This window comes from Populus trichocarpa, chromosome 4 (genome assembly GCF_000002775.5).
Source record: "Populus trichocarpa isolate Nisqually-1 chromosome 4, P.trichocarpa_v4.1, whole genome shotgun sequence".
In the NCBI taxonomy this organism is placed as follows: Eukaryota; Viridiplantae; Streptophyta; class Magnoliopsida; order Malpighiales; family Salicaceae; genus Populus; species Populus trichocarpa.
Window position 1 is genome coordinate 9,196,519 of NC_037288.2, and position 16,058 is coordinate 9,212,576.

Below are 16,058 nucleotides of genomic sequence, written 5' to 3' on the forward strand. Positions count from 1 at the left end.
TCACAATAATTAAAAAATAAACAACAACTAAATCTCCTTGGTATTTTACTCTGACGTTTGGCATTGTAAGCCTCTTCAAGGAGCACTAAGGATTTCAGTAGTTCTCAATTGCAGTTTTCCATGTGCCGTTTGTTGTTTTATGAGTTGATGATGTTTTATATTAGCACATTCTTGAGAATTAAATGATCTCTTAATTTGAAGCCAATTTAGTGAGAAAATTCTTGAATTTGTAGCTAAAGACTTGGAATAATTACAATATTAATACATTATACGAGCACTTCGAAAAACTAAATGAGTTTTTTAGATAAACTGCAAAATTTATTCCACCAGCAGCTGATTACAATTTCATTGCGAGACTACAGCACTAATCATTAATTTGTTGGTGGAGGATAGCAGCGTTGGTTGGGTCCGCAATTAGTCACCGGTGATGGGGGTGGCAACACGCATCCACGGCCGATTCCGCCAAAGCAGCGTCTTATTGGAGGCATCCAAATCCTGCCATTGCTCCCATCATTGCCGTCAACGTTAGTAATTTCATGCCTGAGGCCACCTTTTCCTTCTGCAACATGATCAACATGCCCACCGCATCAAAATCAAGAACCTGAATACTGGAAACACAAGCAAATGGAAAGAAATGCACTCACCAAGCTCAATTAGCTGTCGAGCAACAATGAGAGGATGGAGCAAAATGGTATATTTATACTAGAGATAATTCAAAAGACTTGGAATAATTATAATATTAATACATTATACGAGCGCTTAGAAAAACCAAATGAGTTTTTTAGATAAACTTCAAAATTAAGTCCACCAGCAGCTGATTACAATTTCATTTGCGAGACTACAGCACTAATCATTAATTTGTTGGTGGCCGACGATAGCAGCGTTGGTTGGCTCCACAACTAGTCACCGGTGATGGGGGTGGCAGCACGCATCCACGGCCGATTCTGCCAAAGCAGCTTCTTATTGGAGGCATCCAAATCCTGCCATTGCTCCCATCATTGCCCTCAACGTTGGTAATTTCATGCCTGACGCCACTTTTTCCGTCTGCAAGATGATTAAGTACATGCCCACCGCATCAAATGCAAGAACTTGAATACTGGAAATTAACACAAGCAAATGGAAAGAAATGCACTCACCAAACTCAATTAGCTGTCGAGCAACAATGAGAGGATGGAGCAAAATGGTATGCAGGAGAAGAAAAGCGATGATAGATGTTTTCATCATGGTACAATTTTAGCTAGCTAAGCAATAGTGGACCATAATTTATAGGAAAAACAATATTATAATATAAAGAGAAAAGTTCATGTGACACAGCTAATACAGTCATACATATTAATCTTTTCCATGTACAAGGTTTTTCAACATTCTTTCACGGGAGCACCTTGACTAGCTAGCTTCTAAATTTGACCATCTTCCTCCTTCCACTTGTACAGTTGTATTTGGTAAAGATACAAGTTTTTCAAGACTTTCTCATAATAAGTAGCATTTAAATAACGAGGAACTTTGGTGGTGAGGAGACTACAAGTCTACCATTGACTTCATTGGATTCTAGTGATTTTTAAAGAATGTTTTTTTTAAAAAAATTAAAATATGTTCTCCAAATATATATATAAAATAAAAATATAAGTATGTGTGACCTTCATGACTTTCTGAGTTTGGCATTACATTAAAGGTGACTCAGAAACAAGCTAAAAAGCAGAAGTTCCAAGCACAAGGACTATGCCCGAAAGAAAATGTTGAAGAGATTTCAAATATAAAAGACAGGCTAATATATATTAGCCGCTTACCCTCTCTAAGATTTCAAACATAAATTTCCAAGCACAAGGTAATATCATTTGACTATGCCAGGAAGAAAATGCTGAAGAGATTTCAAACATAGAAGACAGGCTAATATATATATATATATATATATATATATATATATATATATATACACACCCCCTCTAAGATGCGAGTTCTTTTTTTTTTTTTTTGGCCTTAAAAATATTCATGTAGCATAAACTTGTTTCCAAGTTGGAAAAAAATATGTGATTAGAGTTATTAACTCGATTTGGTCAAATAAATTAAATTTATTTTAATAAGATAATAAAAAAATAATTAATATAATGAAAGTAAATGCATCAAATTAATAAAACAAAATTGATAACAATAACTTGATAAAAAAAAAATTGTAAAAAAAGATAAACGATGTAGCTTAATTCTTAACCCATTAAATACAAAACGAATAAATAGGGTAATAAAAAAGACAAAAAAAACTAGTTCAAATCAATCCGAGTTAGCATGACAAACATGTAACTCAAAGAATAAGGGGCAAGCTGACTCGGGTTAACCCATCAAATCTACAGCCTAGATCATAGGATCGGGATAACCCGATAGAAAAGAAAACGTAAAAAATCACAAAGCTAAAAAGAAAATAAATTGAAAAAAGATTAAAAAAAAACGATGTCAATCCACATGTGATCCGGGGCTTTAAACCAAAAGCTCCCTATCTAGAAAAACCATGATGCCCAATTTCCAACCAATTAAATGTTAAAGGATTAACTTGAAAAAAAAATATCAATTACATAAAATGATAAAAAAAAATTGACAATTAAAAAAATAGGGATCAAAATTGAAATACAAAATAAATTTTATTTTTTATTGAAGGGTGAAATTGAAAAAAAATATTAATTGAATAAAAGGACCAAAAAAAATAAAAATAATGAGGTTCAAAATTCAAATAAAAATAAAAATATTTTTTTGATTGAAGGGTGAAATTGAAAAGAAAAATCAATTCAACAAAATATCTAAAGAATAATCAAAATAAGAAGGACATATTTGAAAAACACAATATATAACAAATTAAGATTGAAGGATGAAATTGAAAACATATAAAACTTCTACAAAAAGACAAAGAACAAAAATTAAAAAAAAATAAAGTTTGAAATTGAAATATCAACAATAAAGAGGGCTAGTATGTAATTTTCAGGGAAGAAGAGAGAAATGACAAAAAAATGTCAGAGGAACATGAAGTATATGAAATATATGTGAAATTCGAAGGATAATATGAAGTTAGTGAATAAGTTGAGATTAAATTAAATAAAGAAAAGTCATAACAAGTTGTTGGAATTACTCCAGAGAATAAAATTGATATCAAAGATGACTTAAGTGTGGATATATTGTCCAAACCAAACATATCTATATTGGATCAATCTTCTAAAATTATCAATTGAATTGGTGGTCATGACTTTGTTGTTAGGAATGATCAAACATATCAAATGAAGCTTTCATCATCTCAAAAGATGGTTTCATATGGACTTAACTTTTTAAGTCTCCAGAAGTTTTTTCTAGAGTGTGAAATTCTACATGAATATATCTTTGTTGAAATTGGATTTCAAATATTTGAAGCAAGCTGCTTCGTGGATAAATTGGTGACAATGCTACATTTAAAGTACATATTCCTCTTGCATAATCGAGTTTAATTTCTGACAATTAACTCGAAGGCGAGTTTTTTATAAGTAGAAGGGACCAATGTGGGGAACTTTAATTTTTTTTTTGGTATAATTATTTTTATTGTATTATTTCCTTAATTGTTAAGACTTTTTAGGTTTTAAGGTGTTTTGGAGAGTTCAGTACGTAGTCTAGTAAAATAAGCATAACTTTTAATCTAATTATTAGATGAAGTTGAAATTTTGACATAGATTTTTAAGTCCTTGTTACTTGTAGGGTTTAAATTCCATAGTCTTTGGAGATTGCAAAGGTTTTAAGATAAGGTAAAAAGGTTATTGTCTAGGACTTTCTTTATTTACCTAGTTGACTTAAGATTTTTTTTCAAGTTAGATTAGAACTCATTTATTATTTTTTAGTTTTTTTTATTAGTATATAAGAAGCTAGAAGAGAAAAAATAGAGAGTTATCAAAAGAATAACGACTGAAGTTAAAATACCAACAACAAAGAGGGCTAACCTGTAATTTTTAGGGGTTGAGAGAGAATAGAAGAAAGAAAAAAAAGTAAGGCCCATTGTCAATAAACTAGACAACCAGCGCTGACGCGTCGCATCACCATCTAGAGAACATTGCGACAATTCTAATAACACAACGAGAGTGTGCCATAGGCACCCCAACTTTTTTGTTTTTTTTTTATTTGGTCTAACACTAAATTGCCTCTAAGTTGACCTAATAGTAATGGAAAACCATTGTGAAAAGATAAAAATGCCCTTTTACATCAATTTTAAAATTTCTTGTTTTAAATAAATTTTGTTTGTTTCATTATACTTTTTATTTTTGTTTTATTTTTATATTTGGTCAAATACCAAATCACCCCTCAGTTGAATTGATCAAAAAAAAATTATAAATACAAAATTGCCCCTTGACTTTAGTCTTAAATTTTTTTGCTTCCAATGATATTTTGGTCTTTTCAGTGTATATTTGAAATGAAAAAAGACTTATTTGTCTCCAATGAATTTGGTAATGACTAATAGATGTTGTTGAAAACTAAAATACCCTAAGAAGCCAAAGTTATTTTTTTTTATGGAGGGGCAAAACCGTGAAATCACTATTTAATGAACAACGAGTTCACTCATAAGCTACAATGAAAATCCCTCACCAATTAGCTTTTTATTTGTGTGTGTGTGTGGGGCGAGGGGTTTTCTGAGCAATTGTTTTATGAATAAAGCCTATCTTTTCTACCAAATATTTATTATAGTAAGTTGCCCGTATGTTGCTATAAAGAATTTTTTTTTGTAATGTTATTAAACTCGGTCAAGTTTCATGTGTCAATATGGTGATCTGTTGACATGGCTATTGGACTATTCTTAGTAAAAAAAACCATGTGAGAGTTGATCTAATATATCAATAAACCAATTTATGAATACAAATACCACTAGATTGGTTCAAAAATTAAACCAGATTTTTTCATAGCTAGATTGGCCAACCAACCACCCTTTCTCTCTTCTCCCTCGTTTTTCATTTATTTTGTCTTTCATTTCTTAAACTCAGGGACTAGAACTTCAAGAAAATAAAATTTTGGATTAAAATGTAAAATTCTCGAGAAAAAAAAGACTAAAGACAATAAAAAAACAAAAAACATGAGAGACAAAAATACTTAAAAAGACACCTCATGTACAATGAAAAAAAAAAGAGAAGAAAACGAGACTTCATTTTTGTTTATTAACAAATTCAATCTCCAAAGTTTCAATTATTTGTAATAAATATAATTGAATTTTATTTTGTCAAATCGATCATTAACTCAATATCATAAAGTTTTTCCAACGTCTCAAGAATCCCATATCAAGTTAATAAAAACAAATAATAAATTTTAATCTCAGATCAACTCAATGTTAAAGAATCAAAATAAAGAAAAAAAGTTAAGTAACTGAAATAAATTAAAGGATAAAAAAAAAGCATTGTGCAATTCCGCAATACTTTTTTTCATGGTATACAGTGAAAGCTAGAGGCATTTTATATTTCTTTTAATTTAATGTTAAAAAATCAAGATTTTTTAAGGCAATACTAAGAAACTCGCAAAACTTAGTTACTATGGGGGCATTTTAGTGATATTTTATATGATACGTTAAATAAGACAACAAGGTGAGTCTATTGTAGAAAATTCAGCAAGAATTCAAAAGGTCTTCTAGAAACTATATCCCCTTTGAACAAGTCTTCTATAATTATTGATGAAAAGACTTAGATATTTTATTTTTGCATCTTCAAGAAAATAAATGACAAATAAGATGATACAAACTTCGACGAGGTATTTTGCATCCACAACACTGATCATATATTATTTGAAAGCATTATATTATTGTATATTATTTTGATTCATAATTTTACTTGTAGGATACGGAAAATTATCTTAGTTAATGAGTGAAAATTTGAGTCATAATTTTCAACAAACCAACCTATAGAAAAAATCTTGAGGAGAAAAAGGAGCTTCAAATGCAATTTGAGGAGCTTATGGATAAGGGGTACTTGAGGGAGAGCATGAATTTGTGTGCAGTTCCAGTACTACTTGTGTCTAAGAATAATAGGTCTTGGAGGATATGTGTTAATTGTTGAGTTATCAACAATATTATGGTAAAAGTATAGACATCCAATTTGTAGGCTAGATGACATGTTGGATGAGTTACATAGATCATGTATCTTTATAAAAGTTGATTTGAAAAGTGGATATCGTCAAATTATGATGAAAGAAGGAGATGAATGAAAAAATACCTTTAAGACTAAATTTGACTTATATGAGTGGTTGGTTATGCCTTTTGATCTTACTAATGCATTGAACTTATTCATTAGAATGATGAATCATGTATTGCATGTATTTATAGGCGCATTTAGTATAATCTATTTTGATGATATCTTGGTGTACAATGAAAGCTTAGAGGAGTATATGAATCATTTGTGTTGTGTGCTTTATGTTTTGAGGAATGAAAAATTGTATACCAAGTTAAAGAAGTGTACTTTTTGCATGGTTAAAGTTGTTTTTCTTGGTTATGTTGTTAGCTAAAAAGATATTGAAATGGTGAAGAAACTTTATGAGAGACAAATAAAAAAGAAAAATGAACAATATGTATCTAAAGCTAACAAAGACCGTAGACATGTTATCTTTGAACCTGGTTATTGAGTTTGAGTACATATAAGAAAAGAAATATTTATAGCCAATATATGATCTAAGTTACAACATAGAAGGGATGATCATTTCCAAGTCATTGAATGAATTACTGATAATGCATATAAGTTGGAACTTTCAGGAAAGTTTAATGTTGTTGCTATATTTAATGTTTCTAATCTTTCTCTAGTAATGATTTGAGGTTGAATTTTTTTTAATAAAAGAGGGATTTTATAAATAAACACATCAAAAAGAGGTTTTGTAATGAGTTACTATTCAAATACACTATTATCTCTAACACAACAACTCCTCCCTCATCTGGAACCAACTCTAATATAAACCAGATCCTTCTTCCTTCTTCTTTTTCTTCTTTTACAGTAGGCTTTACAATGAGTTACTATTCAAATATAGAAATAATTAACATTTTACTATTCATGCATGAACATTATTCATTCAATCATTGTTATTTTATTTTTATAACTTCGCATTCACGTTAGCTTCATTTTATAAAATAAAAAGCACTCTCACCTTTTCATGCAGGCATGTACATGTAAAAATTTATTTTTGAAAGTAGGCTACTATTCACCCATGTATTTTTTTTTTATTTTCTTCATGTTTATGTTATTTTCATTTTATAAAACTATATTTTTGTCTTTTTACACATGTATGTGTATGTAAATATTTATTTTTGAAAAATAATAAAAACATTGACAAGTTATTGTCAAGTTAGTGTCATGTTTTTGTTTAAGCTTGAGTTTTAATAGATATGTTGACATATCTTCTAGTTTTTTAGATTAACAATAAGCCTAACATAACTTTTTTTAACCTTAAAATGAGTTCAATAATGAGTTGACACATTTTCATCAAGTTAGCATCAAGTTTTGATTTTGATTTTAACGATTAGGTCAACATATTATCTAGTTTTAGGAACTAACATACATATAGGGCGACGTATTAAAATAATAAAAAATAAGGTTAATAATAAGTCCACAAGTCTCCTCCAAGTTGGACCATCATGGGACAAGCGTGGTATTCTATTCAACTTTTTTTTTTGTAAAACAATAAACAAATAACAATGATAAAAAGATAAAGAGATATTTATAAATAAATAAACAAAAAAAAATTATCGAGTTCTGAGACTTCTAATTTAAGGTTTAACACTAACTCGACAAGTATTGGCCAACAATAAATAGTCTTTGAATAAATTTAGAAAATATTTTAAATAATTAGTAGCATGTGTAAAATAAATTTAACAAAACACATATAGTAAAAATAACATTATTTTTTGGATAGGATACGGGTGATTTTATTTTTTATTAAATAGGTTTAAAGAAGTATGCAATCATAAAAAATAAAATAATAGAAATTACCAGCAACATTAAATGCTAGCGTTTCCTGTTCTAGACACGTAGTAGACCTCGTAATTCTAAGTTTTTTTCCTTTTCTATTTTCTTTTGCACTTGTTGTTGGATCCTTCCTCAACTGGCTTGTCTATGCTTGTTGACTCCTGGTCAATAAAAGAATGGTATCTACATTGAATCTGTGTAATCATCCTAAGTTGATGTGATTCCCTGCTGCTAAACCGTATGTATGCAATACGGTGAAATACCTGTTATAAGAAAGTCTGTGGATGCCATAGTTCTTCCATGATTCCTCTCAAACATATAATTAAAAATATTCAAGTGTTCTAATTAAAAATAATAAATTACAGGCAGTTGAAGGGAGTATACGAGCACCCCAGTGAGAGGCCCTGTGAAGAATGCATATATATACACCCCCAACGACGATAATAAATAAGAGGATGTGCAACAACAGAAATGGCCGTTTCTGATTTAAGAGGGAAAAAAAAAACCTAGTGGTGTTGAGAGCATAGAAGTTCAGACTTAGAATGGGCTGATATAACTGGCCATTCTTAACAAAACCTCAGGAACTAGGCGCCTTCTTGGAGGTGCCATAGCATCCTTGGCAAGAGCTTCCTCATCACCAGCATGTATCACAGCGACCAGATGGTCAAACATGTCATCTTTACCACCTCTTAGAGGATCCTGAATAAGGTGACGACCCAATCATTAGGGTGTGTTGCATTCTCGGTGTCTAAAAATGAGTTCTGACGGCCAGTTCTAAATAAATTAAGCAATTTGTATGAAATTCAGTTTAATCCTTACTCTGACTGGCCAGCTTCTTATTGAGGGTGATTAAAAAACAAAAACAGAGTATCTGTTCATCTACTGATGTGGTAGTGGGATTTTGATTGACTAAAATTCACAATTTGGCTGGCAATAAGTAAACCAATCATAACAACTATAAAACAAGACATCCAACTCAGCACTTACTTGAAGAAACAAGTCTGAATGGGTTTTCCCATCAAACAGAATCAGCTCAGTTTGTGCTCCTAACCTTTGAAGAGCAGCTGCAAAATCTTTACTGGAAAAAAGAAGAAGCTTATATGTAAATACAATGCGGTGAATTGTCCAAGAACTTGAGATTAATGCAAAGTTTCTCACTAGATTATTTAAATACAAACGGACTATGAGCTAATTTCAACTCTAATTTCATTTCTTCATAATTTTCAAAATTGAAATTGTGTGAATATCTGACACATCAAGGAACTTTGAATGGGACGAATTGTATCGAACTTGATATACGTTATATACTGAGATTCCAGAGCACTAGACTAAACCATTTACATATCTTTTTAATTTGAAGCACATCATTGATGTCAAAAACAGGATATTCTAACCTGGCAAATGATGGTATTGAATAATCTGCTGTTCCGTGAAAGAGAATAACAGGAGGCAGAAGAGAAACAGCATTTCTATTGCTTGGGTCCTCTATTCTAACTCCAGGAGAAAAACGTTTAAGGGATTCTTCACCTTCCATTATGCTGTAACCACAAGTCAGAAAAAACTTATTCTGGATAATGAACTTTAGGCAATAAATGCATACTAGTATAATTCATGAGTAAATACTGATCAGCATCCAGTGAGCTAATATCCTGAGGGTACCTTAGAAAAAGAGAACGGTACAGGCCTCGGTTGTTGAAATGATCGACTAATTTGCATAAATTGTACCTGTTCAGTGTTTCCAATTGATCTATGTGTGGATTATACACCATAATGCCCATTACAAGCAGATAAAAAAAAGGGTGCTGAAAAAAACAAATTATAACTGTCAAATCATAAAATCCTATCAATCATCGAAACTGCAAACTATACGTGAGTAATTTGTACAAAACTAGATGATGTTTTCTCTAAGACATTCCACTTTATTTTCCATCTTATTTTGATTAATAGTATATAAAATAAGATCACCAAAGTTCAAAAAGAAGAAGGAAACAAGATGATAACACAGCAGAGAACAAAGTCTGCAAAGGAAATTTGGTAGATTGATATCCTCATGCTGGTTTATGTACATTATTGTCCAGAGCAGCGCACAGATGCTTAATAACTATTGGAACTGGCAGAGCTAATAACTACGCTCATCATCATGAGAATGTTGAAATATCTACAGAGCCAAAGAAGTTCCAAAAATAGCTGATAGAGCTGAGAAGGTGTGTTTAAACACCATCACTAATTCCCACAATCTGGTAATATCATAAACAAATATTTTTTTCTCATTATAAGAAAACCAACCAGTAGATAGTAAATTTGGTTGAAAGAAACAGAGATTAGATCAGTGACTCTTTACTCATTCTCAATAAAACATTCTACTTGTAAATGGCTGCTTTCCTCGATTTTAGTAAACTTCCACGAGATTCATGAAATAGATAGAGATGAAAGCTTACCCTCCAGATAAACCAAAATATGCTTTTATCTGGGAGACACTCCAGGAGATGCTCTCCTCTCCCTTAGCTTCTCTGATCGCTTGGTCCAAGAGGGCACAAGCAGAAATGTGTGCACCAGCTGATTGTCCCATTAGATAGATCCTACTCAATAATAAGCAAGAAGAAATCAAGGAAATAGTTTTAAGATAAGAAGGAACATGGAAGAACAAAAGAAACTATTATATCACCTGTTAGGGTCACCTCCATATTCAGCAATGTTGTTGCAAATAAATGAGATCCCCTCAGAAGCATCTGTTACCATATCACCAATGGTTCCCTGGGGAAAATTTCTGCATAAGCATGCCGAACAAGTATTGTTGATGGAGGTAGACGACAAGTGAGCAATATGTAAGCAAGTAACTGTAAGTTCAGGATAAGTAATATTTCAAAAATATAAAAGACTCACGTTCTTCAAGCTGTCATAGATAAATACGTCACTTGAAAGTTGAAATGTATTTTCCATCCCCCGATAATGGGTTTATGAGAACAAAAACCATTAACTAAAATATGTTCTGCTTAAATTGAAACCACATACCTGTAATCAATACATGCCACTATGATGTCCCTTTCTGCCAACTGTTGTCCTAGAAGACTTCCCCATGCTTTATACCTAGATCAGCATTAACGCACAGCAATGTGATGTGAGATGAAATGCAAGAAAATATATGGCCGTATCATATTCTCTGGCTCAAATCCTGCTTGCTTGAGGCTGTTTTGTACCAGGTAGCTATACTCATAGTAAAATGATTCATATATGGTATTTACAAACTGTGACCTGGCAACTTACAAATGAATAAACTGAAATCATCACAAAATCCACAACAAACGATGAAGAATTCAAAATATGCAAATTCATCATGAACTCTAAAGGAAAGTCTACCAGCAACTTTAAATGGCTCACCCAATAATCCAGGCACCTCCTGTGACAAATGCCACGACTGGCTTTGGTCCATCTAAATTTTTTGGAAAATACAAATCCAACCTGAAAAATCACCATTGCATTAGGAAAAATATAGCTTTGAGTCTGTGATATGTGACAAGCTCAAGTTCACAGATATGAAAAAAATGATAAATCACAGGGTCAAGTACCTGTTTCTGGGTTGATCACCATAAACAATACTTCGTCGAACCTGACTTGAGAAGAAATAATAATATGCAACTGCAGAGATCAAAAGGCAAGTTATTTTCCATCAATCTAATGATTTCACTGAATCTGAAAGTCAACTTTTCCTGCAATTTCTTGAAAAACACAATATTTAAGATTTCCCCGCCCATTGAATGCATGATCTCCAACTTATGGTCAGATACATGTTGGACATATTATTGAAAGAAATGTGAAGGTCAAGATAAATACAATTGGTAGTTAAATAATAGGGTTTCCAAGTGAAAAAGATCGAAAAATAGAGCTAGATATGAAAAGCTGGGCAGTTGCCATTTACAGTGCATGAACTGAACTGGTTTAACTCATTTATATTAAAACAACAGAAAACAATTTCTTCTTCCATACAGAATTCTCAGTTCTCTAAATTTACTTGCATTACATTTGAATTAAAACAACAGAAAACAATTTACTTACATTTCATAACCACAAGCTCATAATCATTAACTAATACTCATGCAACAAAAATACACACCTTGAAGAAAACCCGGCATAAGTAGAGCAGCATAAATGCCAAGAGCAGCTAATCTTGTGATCCACCGGTAGCCTACCCTGAATGAAAATATATGATTAAAAATGACATAATGCAAATGAAAAGAAATAACATTAATAAATAAATAAATAAATCTTCTTTCTCCACCATCTGCTCCTTGAAATACTAACAATTTTAACCAAAGCAATCATTGCAGCAGCTAAATAACAACAAGCCTGGACCACCAGGCCGTTATTGCTCTAACATGTATAACATCAGTAATTACAGCTCTCAAAATTCATAACATAAATGCTTACTATATATATATATATATATATATATATATATATATATATATATATATAAACAAAATTTAATTATCAAAGCTACACAGTTAAGGGAATATAATTTAAAAAAAAAAAAACTGTCTAAAGGAACGTCGGAAAAATAACAAAAAAATTTAAAGGCATTTCTGTTTAAAGGAACGTCGGGAAAAAACTGTTTATGTATCATACAAATACTTACACAGGTATTTCTACACAGTTACGATTACTATACCATGATAATCAGAGAAGATATTTTACCCTAGATATCGGAGCAGAGTGATGGTAAGCCGAGTGAGCAAGTAGGTCTCGGCGGCGGCGTGACCGATATCTCGACTAAACGACTGTTGCCTCCCCGGCTTACCCAGCTTACCGGAAACTCGTCGCCGCTGCATTTGATTAAAGCTACCGCTACTAACACTAGAACCCTGAGAAAGCAGCGGTTTGGCGTCCGTTTGATCGTTGTCACAACTCATTATTGTAGTTTCAGTTCCAAATGAACGGTTGCGATTTGAAGAAAGGGTAGCCGGCGGTGATGAGGTCATCGTGGCCGCTAGATTTGGATTCGGATTCGAGAATGATTTATTAAAGAGCGTGTGTTCTTGTTATTGATGGTGGAGCAATAACGGTTGAGTTTGAAGCCGTTGGAAAAAGAAACGAACAAAAATGGACTCCCAGCATTCCATTTCTCTATAAATAATCTGCGCTCGGGTGCCCCAATTTCACAAATAAATAATCATTTATAATAATAATAATTTACAAAGTAGAATTGTGTTATTATAATAAAAAAAAATCCAATTTAAATCTTTTACTTAGTAGAATTGTGTTGTTATAATAATAATAAAAAAAATCAATTTAAACATAATTTAAACATAGTACTTCATTACTAGTTTACATAATGGTGAAATATATTAACATGAAAAAAATATTAAAGAAGATTGTTTAGTATTACTATTAAACTCGATTCAATAAGTTAATTTTAAAAACTCTTAACTAGACATTTTATTTAATTTGAATTTAAAATAAAATTATGTAAAAGTTATATTTATATAATCTTGATAATTTTTAAGATAACTCAAACGATTAGTAAAAATATATAATTTTATTTTTTTAAAAAAATTAATATGATTTTTTTTAATTTTAAGATAATGACATATTAAATTGATTAAATTTTTTTGATTTAATTTGTAAAATTTATTATTTGAATTATTATTTATATATATATATATATATATAAAGAATGAAATGATGAGTTTATATCTCATATTTCTTTTCATGCCGTCGGCAATGTACGAAGAATTAAAATAGAGCAATAAGAAAGTTTGCGAGAAAAGTGATTTTTACATTGAAAATCGAGAAAAGAATTAAAATAGATGATTTTGATGTTGAAATAGCAAACAAACAAGTGACGTACTAAATTAAGTTTTTCTTTTTTTTCAAATTTTAAGTCAAAATCCTCCATGCTACCGTGCCGGCCATATCCTGCAGATGTGGTAGTAGAGTCGTGCCCTGCCCAGCTCAGCTGAGCTCAGCTCAGATCTAACTCGACTAGCCGCAACTCTGTAATTGCGCTACCAAGTTTTGGAACATCCTCGACTCTTGCAGAGAATTATATCAATTATAAGGAAGGTTACATTGCCATGTGGCGTCTAAATTTGCGATTAGGACCCCACGTTATGTTAGTTATGGGCACCACCACACCTGGTATTGCCTCGGCACAAAACCAGATCTCGTGTGGGAAGGAGATGCCACGCCATTAAAGCTAAGTTTTTTAAAAAACATTTATCAAAGTAAATTAAAAGTTTTGATAAAATAATATTTTTGAATTTTTTTTTATATATAAAATAGTACAATTGCATATTGTTATGTTTCTAAAGTGTGACTTTTATTAGATGTAATTTTGATAAAATAGCTTGCTTTTACATTTCTAGCATCAAATATTTAAATTGTTGTTTATTATTGTCCAGGGGTTACACTATAACTCCCACTAGAATTCATGTATTGCAAAGTTATTTTACAATTATATATATTTATATTGTCTAATTATAACTTTTAAAAAAATATAATTAAACTAACTTATTTATAATTCTAGGTGGTATGCTAGTAAAGTATTTGAAATAAATCCAACACATGTGTTGACATTTTATCAGAGCGAGCTAAATAAACAACATGTTATCCAAGTATTTTTTGAGCCATGTGTTGGCGGTTGCTCCAGCTATTTGCATTATCGCGATGGATATATGAACATCACTGGTCCCGTTAATATTTTTTTAGATGGTCGAGCTGCATTGCCTAGATCGAGTAATGCATCGATTCTGCTACAGACAACACATTCCAGCCGGCATCGATACAAGTTATGCTTTCCAAGCCATAACTCGTCGGGATAAAAATAATAATTATAATAGGTTAAGCCGTCAAGAAGCTTATGTATCACAATAAGATACATGAAGGAATGAGATATTTACAAAGATGTATCTTATAATTACAAACGAGGAGTATTTAATTTAGTACATGAGTATCACACTTTGAATCATTACTCTAGATTTCGAGTAGATTCCTTCACCTGAATACATGCATTATTTTTATCTTGGCTGTACGCTTGAATAACGCTAAAATTATATATCAAGATATTTTTTTTATGGGTTATGAATTTAAATTTTTTTATAACTATTTTATTTCTCACATCAATAAATCTTCTGTGTCGGTGATGTAAGTTTTATTCCTTTCTGAATGGCGAATTATCTAATAAAGTTGGGTGTTTTTTATCTGTAAAAGAATAAATCCACGCCGAATCGGCATGCAATGTATTTGGTCACTGTGAGAATGATGAAGTAAGACGACATGAATCGATGCATGTGGAGCATGTTACTGCCTGCAGAGATAGAAAGAAATCTTGCACCGAAGTGTTGTTCTGCCACTACTGAGCATGACTGGTGACTCATGCATAGGACACTCTGCTTCTTCTTCTTCTTTTTGGATCAAATCGTACGTGTGGTAAGGAAAATTGATCACGCATCTCCGCAAGCAATAGGGTTTCCCCATTTTTGTGCTATCCTAGAAAAGCTTGGATGCAGATATTATAGGTGCTTTGCATACATGGTAAGGAATTGATGTTATCTTTTAAAATGCAGGAATATTAAAATAATAAATAACTTAAAAGAACCGGGTCCATTCATAAAAATATTAAGTATGCATAGCCATAAATAATGAAATAAAAAGCATTAGATAGATGTTTAAGATATTATATTTGTTGTTTTAGGATTAACGCAACAATAACACCTAAAGAGGATGAATTAGGTGTTCCACTAATAATAACAAATATTACAATTAACTTAATTAAATACAATTAATCAACAATAAAATTAAAGTTCTTAAAGTAATTAAAGAATGTAGGGATAGAAATTGCAAACTTGATTTTTAACGTGGTTCAACAAGCCTATATCCACACCTTAAGCACAAAACCGATCTTAAGTATTGTATTATTTACTAATCCAAGCCAAGGATTATAATGTCCTTGATGAATCCTCACCAAACTCTTTTTAACCACTTGAAAAAATACTCTCTTTAAGATTTTCATCTTGGTGATGTACCTCACAAATGACTAAGAGTTTTTCACTTAAACTATTGAAGGATTACAATTGTTTGAAATGTAGCAATACTCTCTCAAAGTGTAGATAATACAATTGAAGCTTATATCTC

General features: G+C 31.4%; 1 protein-coding gene and 1 long non-coding RNA gene across 3 annotated transcripts; both read right to left on the minus strand.

Moving 5' to 3' along the window:
* Nucleotides 1-205: 205 nt before the first annotated feature.
* LOC18097630 (uncharacterized) lies at nt 206-1,337 on the minus strand. Its single transcript, XR_002981154.2, has 3 exons — nt 1,137-1,337; nt 645-1,044; nt 206-559 (listed from the first exon to the last, which is right to left on the minus strand). It is a non-coding gene; the product is annotated as an uncharacterized LOC18097630 (long non-coding RNA).
* Nucleotides 1,338-8,221: 6,884 nt separating this feature from the next.
* Nucleotides 8,222-13,046, minus strand: LOC7494556 (isoprenylcysteine alpha-carbonyl methylesterase ICME). 2 transcript variants are annotated; one of them, XM_024599006.2, is made up of 11 exons: nt 12,621-13,043; nt 12,040-12,116; nt 11,495-11,564; nt 11,307-11,387; nt 10,941-11,015; nt 10,594-10,695; nt 10,367-10,507; nt 9,588-9,653; nt 9,323-9,466; nt 8,916-9,006; nt 8,222-8,627 (listed from the first exon to the last, which is right to left on the minus strand). In XM_024599006.2, the coding sequence occupies exons 1-11, from the start codon at nt 12,902-12,904 to the stop codon at nt 8,466-8,468; spliced, it is 1,293 nt and encodes a 430-aa protein (XP_024454774.1). In that variant the 5' UTR covers nt 12,905-13,043; the 3' UTR covers nt 8,222-8,465. The 2 variants fall into 2 exon arrangements, with proteins under 2 accessions (XP_024454774.1, XP_052307912.1); XM_052451952.1 differs by lacking the exon at nt 8,222-8,627 and adding an exon at nt 8,637-8,702 and having other exon boundaries at nt 12,621-13,046.
* Nucleotides 13,047-16,058: the final 3,012 nt, after the last annotated feature.